Here is a 12,585-nt window from a genome sequence, read left to right as displayed (position 1 = left end):
GTTGATATATGACAGAGACAAGGGTACCATCCTGTTTCAACTGTGGCTCCAAGAACAACTGCAGCATATCCAGGTAGGTTGCTCTGGTAATTGTCTTTTCAGCAAACATAAACGGCGCATAGATACTATCTTTCATGAGACCAAGCCACACTGACTTTGGGAGAATCCCTTTGCCACTCAGTGCCTTCATGGGGTTGCTCCTCTGCCCAGATCCAGCAATTGTGTTTTTTGACGACACCGCAGACATCAAATGTCGCCTCATTGCTGAACATAACATGATTCATCAGGTCCTCCTTGGCTACAGCCTCCAAAAGATCATGACAGATAGCTGCTCATGCCACATGGTCTTCACCCTCTAGCTGGTGAAGCACCTGTATATAATATGCCACCTTTTTAAGGGTGTAGTGAAGCACTTTCCGCACTGGATTTCAGCATGGATAGTTCACAACTCAGCCGGCAGATAGATGCCGGTGGACTTCTTTTGATAGCTTCCCTCACATGCTGTACAGATTGTGGGCTGACTGGTGGTCCCCCAGCACATCTCTCATCAGCTGCAGATCCTGTACGCCGGAATTTGTTGATGAGCATCTGAATGCCAAGTCTTATAGGGCATCCTTCCGATACTTTCTCTCAAACAGTCTCCGGACCCCAGCATAGGTTTCACCACGTAAACGATGTTCCAGAATTGTGATTCTTTTTGCAATTGTTAACATTGTGATGTCTCTTCATGGTACCTGTAACAGAAATAATCCACATGTACGTTTTCTGCAAAATGGATACTTTCTTTACGGGCACCCTGTATAAACAGGTCATGAAGTGTCAAGGCGTGCTTAGTACTAATCGAACAGGGGCTGCTACAGTGCCAATTCATTCCTTAATTTCACTGAGACTGGAGTGTTCTGTGCTGTGAAATATTATCAGAATTTTTACAATATTGTGAATTAAATAGTGTCTGTCAATGGAGACATCGCAAAAGTATCGGAAACCGCAGATTAATTATACAGTGTAGTGTCAAAGGTGGTGTTGAAAGATATACTTGTTTATTATAAAAGCATTCAGCCTGACTGGGTTGCCTCCAAACATGTCTCTGACGATTGTCTGGTTGAAGACATGTGCAACACTCATTGGTGAAGAGAATGTGATGCCAATCCTGAGCAGTCCATTCGGCATGTTGTTGGGCGCGCACTGCACGGTGTCATGGTTGCAAAGATGGACCTCTCCGTGGATGTCAGGAGTGAACAGTTTGAGTCATAACACGATGTCCTGTGGCTGCACGAAAAGCATTATTCAACGTGGTGGCGTTGCTGTCAGGGTTCCTCAGAGCTATAATCCATAGGTAGCACGAGCCGTGTACCTCCTTCCTGGTGGAATGACTGGAACTGGTCGGCTGTTTGACCCCTCTGTCTAATAGGCACTGCTCACGCGTGATTGTTTACATCTTTGGTTGGGTTTAGTGACACCTCTGAACAGTCAAAGGGACTGTGTCTGTGATACAATATCCACAGTCAACGTCTATCTTCAGGAGTTCTGGGAACCAGGGTGATGCAAAACTTTTTTTTGATGTGTGTATTTATATTGAGAGGCAAGTCGTGTCTATAAAACAGGAATAAAATTGACCCAAGGATTGAGCCTTGAGGAACAGCTTGACACAGTTTTCCACTCTGTGAAGTAATCTTCTCAATTTGATGCAATTATTACCCTTTGTTTCTTTTCCATCACAGATGATTCACACCATTTCAAAGCCATGTCCCTTGTTTCATATCTGTTGAGCCTGAAAAGCAGCAGAGCATGGTTTACTGATACAGATGCTTTTATAAGATTGCAGAATTCCTTGCAACTTCAGTTTTCCTATCAAACAATGAAATAATGTTTTCAGTAAACTCATTGTACTATGTGATGAAGCTTTGAATCTGTAAAGTAGCAATTTTTTCAAATATTTTTGATATGACTGGGAGTATAAAAACAGTGATAATTTCCCATATGATCTTTTGAGTCTTTTTTAAATAATGGTTTTACTTCTGTATATTTTAAAAGATTACAGAAGTAACCTTCCTCAAACAATTCGTTTATTATGAGAGAGGGGGTGAGCTATTATTTTGTAATAGCTACTGAGTCCTCCTTCTTCTTCCTCTTCTTCTTCTTCTTCTTTTTTTTGGGGGGGGGGGGGGGGGCAGTATGACAATTTTAAAAACTTTTGTTGAGACTGTGTTCAATTTTTAAGACATTCACTGATATTGCCTTGCAAACTATTTACTTTCTGCTCATAATTTGCTACATCTAAATCAGATTTTCCTACATTTATGAAAAACTCATTAAAGAACTCGGACATTTGAGCTTTATTTACAACAGAGTGTATCACCTTAAATTTTTAATGTTTTGTCTGGTTTTATATGAGTGTACATTTTATACCCTGGTGGAGCTGTTGTATCACTTAATAAAATCTTATTTCAGAAAGACCAAGGACAATGAAAAAGAAAATGAAGAAACTGATACTACAGATAATAGAACTCAATGTAACACAAAACTAGATGCACAGAATCAAGTTGAATCTAGTGCTAAGCCCTTAGGAAACAAAGCAGAAACGACTGCTGCAGATCCGGATTTAATTCTGAAACTAGAAGAAGCAGAGAAGCTTATTAGAAAATTACGTCGTGAGAATGAGGACCAACGCCGCGAGGTATTATTTAATTGCGTAAAATGCCTGCGATATAATGTTTTGAATGTGTTAGTGGCTTTCTGATTAGCATGTACAGATTTATGAATGAATGTTCCTTTTAATAATAATTGTAAGCATTGTAGCATAATTAAAAATATCCATAATATATTTTTAAAGGTTTTTGTGGTTTTGACTCATGCTTTGCTTATTGTGAAATAGAAATTCTAAGACATATGGACAAGGCAAGATAAATTATCCGACAAGATAACAGATGTGTAAAGAACCCACTTTCAATCGTGCTGGTGCATCACTGCAGTCAAAAAACTTGAAAGAGAACAAACATTATTGTCTCAGAATCTATCTAGAATTGAAAAAGTAAACATACAGCACCTGTTCTCAACACAAATTGCTGTAACCGTAACATTGCCATTCATCTGCTTTACATGAATTTGCAGAGTTATGTCACAAATTCCTTTATTTCTTCCATATCTGTGTTTAGTGACATAATGTTTTGGTGCAAATGATTTGGTAACCTCTTTATTTCTCTGCTTTCTCTCATTTACATTTCTTCTTGTTTTGTGTATTCATTTTAAGGATTAGTATCTTTTTCTAAATGGATTCAAAATGGTTTGCAAGTGGTAATGACTACCAAATCTTCCCATTAATTTGTTTTTACTTTATTCAAAAATTATAATGCCTTCTACTCTGTTGTATTTGTCTGTCACCCTCTCACTGGTAAATGAAGCTCCTTTCTAACTGAATATCATTAGGCTTTCTGCTTTTAGAGCTCCACAATATCTTAGCCCTCCATTGATTTCATGGCTGTTTGATTTCACGGCCATCTCATTCATATATTTGACTGTTGTCTCTGAAAAATTTGTGTTACACATACGGACCTCTACCTACACCATGCCAGTCAGTAGTGTGAAGAACCTCATCAAACGGACTGTTATTTGAGAACCAACGTAACAGCTGATATACAACTTCCTGACAGCTATCCAGGCATGGCCTACCATGATTGGAGTTGAGAGGTAGGAGTGAGGTACTGACGGAAGTGAAGCTGTGAGCCACGCCTGGGTAGCTCATTCGGCCAGTTGATAAGAGCAAAGAGCATTGCCCACGTTAGTGCACTGTGTCCTCCCCTCTCCACACACACACACACACACACACACACACACACACACACACACACTCGAAGTTGTTGGCTTCATTAAAACTTTGCTAATTGTAATAATCTCTTGATGACGATACGGACTTTCAGGGATGATAGAAGGGGGCAAATGCTTCAGTTGGGAATTAGGAACCCAGGACAGTAAGTGACTGACGAAATTAAAAGTTAGAAGTAAAAATTTGAAAATTTTTAATTTACCTGTGTTTTGCTGATGACAAGTCTAAATAGACATATTTTTGTAATAATTTTATATTTCTGCACAATTTATAAAAGGGTGACATTCACAACATTCATTCAAAGTGACAGTTTCAGTTGGGTACATCATCATTGAACACAGTTTTGTCATTATGATCTCAGTCTTTGTGGTGTCCATATGATGCCACTGGTGACTGGGATATTCTCTTCAGTAGAACAGTAGAAGAGATGTTTCGTACAGAAAACTTTGCTCATAGCCTCACAAAAAGGAGTGGGTCAAGATCAGAAAAGTCAGTTTATTAGGTAATACATATTATGATTTGTATGTTCTCATATTCCACTGTCGGAGATATCACAATATGTTGCTTTCAAAACTTTCAGTGCTGTTGTTTACCCCGTGTTTCAGAGTGATACTTTTGATCTTCTGTCTTCATGGGAAGATTATCATCTTTGTGGAATGATGCATATTTTTGTGATAACCTACAGCTTGTTACAACAGTTGGATCGACGAGTGAAGGAAGTCCTCCTTCAGCTCTTCAATAAAATTTGGATAACTGGCGACTGTCCCAACTCATGGAAGGAATCTATTTTAATCCCAATTTTAAAACCAGGAAAGGATCGGACAGACCCTGGCAGTTATCGTAGTATTAGCCTGACAGGCTGCGTAGGAAAGACACTGGAGTGTATGGTCATTTGGCACCTAGTGTGGGTTCTGGAAACCAGGTCCCTACTCAGTCCCTCCCAGTGTGGGTTCAGGAGGTATCACTCCACTTCAGATAACCTGACCCTGCTCGAAGCTGCAATTCAACAAGCTTTTCTTCATAAGCAATACCTTATCAGTGTTTTCTTCGATTTGGTAAAGGCCTACTATACTACCTGGAGGCATAATATTTTGTCGCAGCTCCATCAGTGGGGATAATGTGGATGTCTATTGACCTTCATACGGTCCTTTTTCTCGGACAGATATTTTAGATACAGGGTTGGGAAAGTCTTATCTGACCCTTTTAAGCAGGAGAATGGTGTCCCTCAAGGGAGTGTTTTAAGTGTCATGGCTTTTGTCATCGCAATCAGTAGTATTACAACCACAGTGTGACATCCAGTACTATGTTCCTTATTTGTGGACGACTTCTCCATTTTCTGCGCATCCTCCAGCCTCACCACGGCTACTCGGCAATTGCAACTGACGATCAGACGGTTGGAGGAATGGTCTCGCACCACAGGTTTTAAATTCTCATTAGAGAAAACAGTTTGTGTTGCTTTTAATCATTCCTGCTCTGTTTAATTTGCCCGTTTTAAAACGGGGGCACCGATCTCACTTTTAAGGAAAAGGTGAAGTATCTGGGTCTTACCTTAGATGAAAAGTTAACATGGTTACCACACCTTAAAGAACTAAAACTGAGATGTCTCAAGGCCTTAAACATCCTTAAATGTGTTAGTCATAGGTATTGGGGAGCCGACAGAGCATGTCTGCTCTAACTTGATAAGGCCCTTGTGCGACCCTGCCTTGAATTCGAATGCCAGATTTATGGGTCAGCAAGGCCTTCATACCTTAAAATGCTGGATGCAGTTCACTGCTAGGGTATTAGGCTGTCTACAGGGACCTATCGCACGAGCCTGGTTGTTACTGTGTGTGCAGAGGCTGGTGAGCCTCCACTGTCTATTCGACGTCTTCTCATGGTATGCCAAGCATATAGGGCTTTGTCCGTTCCTACATCACCAGCATCCAGTTACGTTGTTCAGCTGCCACTGGAACGGCTGTTCAATCATCGACCACAAGCCATTTGGGATCCATGCAAGGTAGAGCCTTGAATTATTACAGGTCGGGGGCATTAAGATCCAAAGCCAAGGGTTGAGTACGGCATCCCCCCTGGCTACTACTAGCACCCAGATTGCTTTTAGAACTGACTGCTTACTAGAAGCATTGTACTCCAGACCATGTTTTTAAAACTAAATTTAATGAAATTGTATGTAGCACTCAGATTTTATTACCGTCTACATGGATGATTCTAAACAGGGAGATGTTTTCAGTTGTTCTGTCGTGTTCCCTGACACTGTCCTCAGGATAGGGCTCCCAGAGCAGTTTTCAGTTTATTACACAGAATTGTTTGCTCTATCCTTAGTGCAATGGTGCAGATGAGATGGCGGCATGACAAAAAATTTATCATCTGCTCCAATTCTCAAAGTGCCCTTCTCGCTGTTGTACAGATGTACCCACCAGATTGGGTGGTGCAACAAGTGCAGGATGCTCTCCTACTTGCCTACTAGCAAAACAAAGAAATCATTTTTTGCTGGGTTCCAGGGCACACAGGCATCCAGGGAAACGAACTTGGTGATACTGCTGCTAAGGAGGCTTGCTCCCTTCCTCCTCCTGCCAGCTGTTCAGTCCCTCTGCAGGCTGTCACTTCATTTGTGACCAGGAAGGCCATATGTTGGTGGGAGTCCCAGTGGCTGGAAGTGAGGAACAATAAACTACGTTCCATCAAAACTTCAGTGTGATCATGGATCACCTCCTCCCGCTGCGACGGTGTGAAGAAGTAGCCCCTACTCAGCATAGAGTGGGACACTGCCCACTGACACAGGAGTAGCCCCCACTCAGCATAGAGTGGGACACTGCCCACTGACACACAGCTTCCTCTTACGTCAGGAGTAGCCCCCAGTATGTCAGAGATGTGGGACACAGCTGTCAGTGCGACATCTTTTAACCAAGTGTGTTCTGTGTGATGACCTGAGGGTTGAATTGGGTCTCCCACAGGATCTTCCCTCTATTTTAACTGATAACAAAGTGAGTATTGTTCGTGTCTTAAAATTTTGTGCAGTGTCTGGGATCCTTCCCAAAATACTTGGTGTGCACTCTTAATGTGTCACAGAGTGGCTGGGTCACGTATTATTTCTAAGTCGTCATCCAGCCACGCTTATTTGTCCCTTTCTTGACAGCATCTTTACAGGTACAGGTATTTTCTCAATGATTTCGTTTGGTTATCTCGCTATGTCTCACTGGGGTTTTATTACGGGCTTTTTTGAACTCACCTTCCTGGTGTTGCTTTACGTTTCCTGTGGTGGGATTTTCAGTTTATTGATCTTCTTCCATAGATTATGAAAATCTTCTTCGAGATAACATTAATGCAAGGGCACTGATGACCTAGCTGTTTACTGCCCTCCACCATAAAGAATAATAATAATAATAATAATAATAATAATAATAATAATGTTCTTGGAAAGAGGGATAAAAGAAAAATGTGAGTTATGTAATGCCCATTCTAGTGAAAGGCTAGGAATTTTTTTGCTATTAAAATTTCAATGTTGAAATATTCAGAAGAACTTAGAAAGCAATGTCAAAGAGTAACTTGGATTAATTCTCAAGATTGTGTTATGATCATATTTTAATATAAGTTTCACATCATAGGAACTTCTTTAAGTATCAGCGTTAAAATGTCCAGATATTATAATTTGCATTAAATGATTGATTTCAGGTATTGAAGAATGTGAGAAGATATAGTAGTTATAACTGCTTTTTCAGTTTCTTAACATTGCTGTTGTAGGTATCCTATTCTACTACTGTGGCAAAACTATGTTTTTAGAAGTTTGAGTTGTTTGTAACTGTGAGACAAATGTAAAAAATGTATATTCCACAAATGTTCTTTTGTGCTATGCTGAAAACAAAGTGTCCTTCCTCCACTCACCCACCCACCCACTTCCTGCCCCCTTATTAATATAACTGTTGTTTGCAAGGTACAGAATTTTATAAGTATATTATTCATTTCTATAGTAGGTCTGTTTCACTTATTGCCAGCTTGCCACCATAAAATCAAACTTGAGCAAATCGGTGGGCGGCAGTGGAGCCATCAACCGACACCTTGGTGCCACAGCTAACTCGCATAGAGGTGGAGGAGCCAATCATCATCGCTCTCAGCACCAGCAAACACAGTCACAGCGATTCCCACCGCTTCACTCTCAGAACTATTGGCATCACGGTCAGAACACGCAGCCGCACAGGAATGGGTTAGTGCTAATTTGCCATTACCTTTCTAATACGTGATGTGAAAACATGTAAACGGAAGAGAAACCTGTATATGTACCATAAGTACAGACATCATAATGTATTAACTGCACTTCATTTGCAGTCACTAAAATATTCTGTTCTTTCTTTTTTTTTTTTAAGGGCGGAGTATGTTTCTCATCGATATGGACCTGCTGGTGCGGGTAGATTGGAGAAGGAGACACATGTAGTTGGGCGTCCAGTTCCTACACTTCCAAATCTTCGCAGTAGTGCCTCTAGCGGCTATTCGTATTCTAACAGCAATGGAAACAACCATCGCCGTAATGTGCACTATAACTCAAATGGGAATGTCCATTATTATAGGGGTGGTAAAGACGAAAGTGGAGAGAACAGAAGATACAGGGGAGGCAGTGGAAGAGGAAGCAGAGAATCTCGAGAGTCAAAACAATGAAGCTTTAAAGATTTTTGTTGAATTATACCATGCATTTACATTTTTTGACAGACAGTTCATTGTTTCAGAATTTACATATTTTACATGACTTCTTTTTGTTAAAACTTCGTTCAGTTCTAGATTTTAAATTCTGATTCTACGCATACAGTACATATTATTTGATCTGTATTTTTCTGCTTCATTCTGACAAAATGTGCAATACTTTATAAATTGTAAGTATATTTTATAAATGTTGCTTTGCACTGGAAGTCTTACAAACATAACAGTATTCAAGTTTTTCTTACTTGCTTCAGTAATGTTGTCTGTGAAGAGGAAAGATATTTTTGAATTTATATACTTCACTTTCGCTATTGAAGGTGGTTAAGTGCTTATATTAATATTATTCTGATATCAACACATCAAATTTGTATCTTGTTGACACTTCACATATTTGGAGATTCAATAATTTATCAGCTGAAGAGTATAAGTTAAAGTTTTTATTTGTGAGTTCATCATCTTATTTTAAAGTCATACACCCAAAATATGTATAAAGCCTAACAATCCGACAATTAATATTCAGTGTGTTCAATTCTTATGTACGCCAGGGTAATTACAACTCCCTGAAGGTGCCTTCTGTTTCACTTCATGGATTTCTTGGGTGGTGTGAGCAGTGTTAAATGGAAGCACTGTATTGCCTTATCAGTATCAAAAATCAAACATGAAGTGGAAAACCTTGTTGAGTTACTTTAAAAATGTTTAATGGCATTAGGGCATTTGTCTTACATTACCATTTTTTAATTTTATTTTGTGAAGATAAATTCAAAATATGATGTTGCCTCAGTGTGCAACAGGTGAAAAGAAGGGGCATTTTAATGGAGCTCATGCTGATTGTATCAGGAAGTACCTTGCCTAAGGTCTTCCATGAGGATTCTGAACTTGTATCAACACACTATGAATTGATCTGACAGTTGATTGAAAGTATTTTCACATGCTTCTGACTTCTATAATTTCTTGTCTTTGTCTCAGATATGCCTTCTCTTTCAATCAGATCAGTTGATAAATGTCTTACACAATGAGGAGCTAGTTTTCTTATGGTAAGCATATTCTTAGAAAATAAGCATGTCTTTCATTTTTTAAAAGAAAGTTATGTAGGTTTTACTTTGAAGGCTGATTGTATGTCTGTTACCAATTGTTATTAGCTTCTAAACACCTATGCTGCTGTGGTTATTAGAAATCAATGTGTTTTATAATGGGTATAAGTGACTGTACTAGCTGAATAGCATGTCTTGTATGTTTCCCATTTGCTTATTGGGACCGCAAATATTTCCAAGTAAAAAAAGTAAAAGAAAGTGCTCACAAGTGCAATCTGTCTGTATGGAAAGAAAAAAAACACACAATTCTCAGTTGTTCACTAAATTAGTACAGGAGCAACACGGTGTAGTTGCGTGTACATAATAGAAACAGTAGAATCACAACTCTGTGTAGATTAAAAGGCTGTCCTTAATTGAAACATTTTTGGTATGATCTGCTCAGAAACAAAATGTACACACAATTTGTGTATTTTTAAATAGAATTAAAAAGTATATATTGAATATAATAGAGGGAAACATTCCACGAGGGAAAATATATCAAAAAACAAAGATGATGTAACTTACCAACGCTTTCGTTTGGTAAGTTACATCATCTTTGTTTTTAAAAGTATATATTGAGCAGCATATGAATATATTCGAAAAAATAAACTGGAGGTTAGTTAATTTTTTGCTGTTATTTCATAACTGCTCACTGTATTGAAGGATATTTTTTCTTTTTACACATATTACCAATGTCTCTTTCGTACTGTTCCCTTTATAATAGAACACTATTATAGATAAAAGTGTTGATGTTAAAATCTGAATGGGAAGCATGCGGGGAAATATATGGAATTTAAATCTTTACGTAAATGTTACCATTAGTATTTATCTTATTGCTAATACTGTGAATTACTTCTGGTGTAGGAAGCAGTTTTGTGGTGTTGTGTACCCTGTATCCTGTTTTTTTATTTCTTTACATAGAAGTAAATGTAAACTGTATAGGCAAACTGTGCAGACTTTGTTAGCTATTTCACAGGTGCTGCAGTGCCCACTTACGTGGCATGGTGCTAGATAATGCAATAAGCTGATAGAGATTCAGTGCAATAAAAGCAGTGAACTTGTCATAAAAGATCAGTAAAATTTCATTTTAATGTATTTTAAGTGCTCCACCTCATACTCATGTGAATAGATACAAAGACAGTCATTGTTGAGCTATGGTGAAGGATGATGAAGTATCCATATTCTTCAAACTAACAGTTTTACATGTTATTGGATTGGTTCCTGTGGATGTACACAGACATTTGTAACTGAAACTTTCTTTTTGACACCTAGCCAGTATTCAGAAAGCAGATTGAAATGTGACTTAGTTTCCTTCCTTTGAAGCGTATGTGAAATTTTACATTAAAAACTACTTCAATATTTCTGATTTTTAATTTTGTGTTAGTGTGGTTGCGAGAGGAAAAGAAATTTAGGAACTTAAGTTTCTTATAAATGTGATACTTGCTACATGACCATGTCAGGGCCGCTGACAAAAGTTTTCCTTTGCATTGAGTAGTTAAAATAAACATTGATAATTTAACAGTTAGCAACGTGACTTAGGCTCTACAATATCACAGGTCAAAAGAAGAAGCTGCAACCTCCACTGCTGCTTTATTAAAAGAAAAGTATGAAGTATGTCATTCAAAAATGTAGTTGCAACTGAAGTAATTCCTGTTACTGAAGAAAGTAATGAGAATATCTATCACAATATTGTTATTTCCACTTCACTGTTTTCAGAAATACCCCTTATTGCAGTTATTAAGATACTGAAACTGACAAGCTGGCATAAATTACTGTCCCCAGCTGCATTTGTAATTTACAAATAGTTTCATTTGTAAAATTTTATGAATTGGGGGAGCCACTAATTTACAAATAGTTTCATTTGTAAAATTTTATGAATTGGGGGAGCCACTGTTCACTCTCATGTCCATAATGTATATGAAATGCCAATACTGAATTATTCTAAGAAGCACTTAAAATGTGAGCACTGTTCTACATTTGAATATGGATATTTTGTATGCCTCTGTCCAAGTGTTATTTAAATGAGGTATTACATCTGTAATTCACAAAATGTTAGTCCTTAAATGGTATCTGGAGTGGAAAGAGAATAATCACACTGTAAGGGAGTTTTCACTGTGCATTTATCCTTCTCTTACAGTACCATTATAGAATAAAGTTTGTGTACTTTTCAGTAGCTTTTAAGTTTTATCATCTTAGAGATACTGAATTCTGTGTACAGCTGTCATTTATAAAATTCTGAGACATATTTACTTGTATTGCATGCAGAAAATACCTTCAAAATATTTAGGATGTATACAGAAAATGGCTAATTATTATTAACCACGGAAAATAATTCTTGAGCATCTTTATCTTTCTTCGATCTCCAGTTTCTTGGCTATATAATATTTTAAAACAAGTTTGTCAGCTTTGAGCAGTAGGCTTTAAAAAGTATGCATAAGGTGGTAGATATGTCATACTTAATTGCATTTACTTGTGAAAATACTCAAAGTAGACTTTAAGGGCCAGACTTAACTTCCATTGCATATGGGTAAATAGAACGTAAATAACAGAGTACATGAGTGTCCTGGCTTTAATGTGATGAAATATAGGTGATACATTATGGAATTGTTACAAATTTTAATCTCTGAGGCAAGTTGCATTATATAAAGGCTGATTTTTCTTTTATTTCTCAGTTATTACATTGCATTAGATTGTATTTATATATGTATAAATATGTATTTTGTTTAATATTTTATGTAATGCTCCTGCAAAATAAATGTTCCAATGATCAATTTTACATTTCTTAAAGTTGTTTCTGTCAGATTGGAAAACTGTACATGAGTAGATAGTAAAAATGAATGATAATGGTTCCTGGGATGGGAATGAATGTTTAATTAGTAACTAAAAATTCCTTCAGAAGAAATAGAAAATTTGGAAAGTTATAAGATGTAATGTTCTGAAGGATGAAAGTCCCTCCAAGCCCTGCCATAGTGGCAGTACAATCACATATGCTTGAGGCTGATGATA

At 37.8% G+C, this 12,585-nt stretch overlaps 1 protein-coding gene across 2 annotated transcripts in view; it reads left to right on the top strand.

The window, feature by feature from the left end:
* Positions 1 to 12,355, top strand: part of LOC124781337 — a 78,014-nt gene extending 65,659 nt beyond the window's left edge. For both annotated transcript variants that reach the window (XM_047253853.1, XM_047253854.1), the window contains 3 exons: positions 2,452 to 2,677; positions 7,813 to 8,021; positions 8,182 to 12,355. In XM_047253853.1, the coding sequence (XP_047109809.1) occupies positions 2,452 to 2,677; positions 7,813 to 8,021; positions 8,182 to 8,470 (724 nt within the window). In that variant the 3' untranslated portion in view covers positions 8,471 to 12,355. The remainder of the gene's footprint in view (positions 1 to 2,451; positions 2,678 to 7,812; positions 8,022 to 8,181) is intronic.
* The last annotated feature ends 230 nt before the right edge of the window (positions 12,356 to 12,585 follow it).

This window comes from Schistocerca piceifrons, chromosome 1, assembly GCF_021461385.2.
Source record: "Schistocerca piceifrons isolate TAMUIC-IGC-003096 chromosome 1, iqSchPice1.1, whole genome shotgun sequence".
NCBI lineage: Eukaryota > Metazoa > Arthropoda > Insecta > Orthoptera > Acrididae > Schistocerca > Schistocerca piceifrons.
Note: the sequence above shows the minus strand (reverse complement) of the source record. Positions and strands in the feature narration are given on the sequence as shown.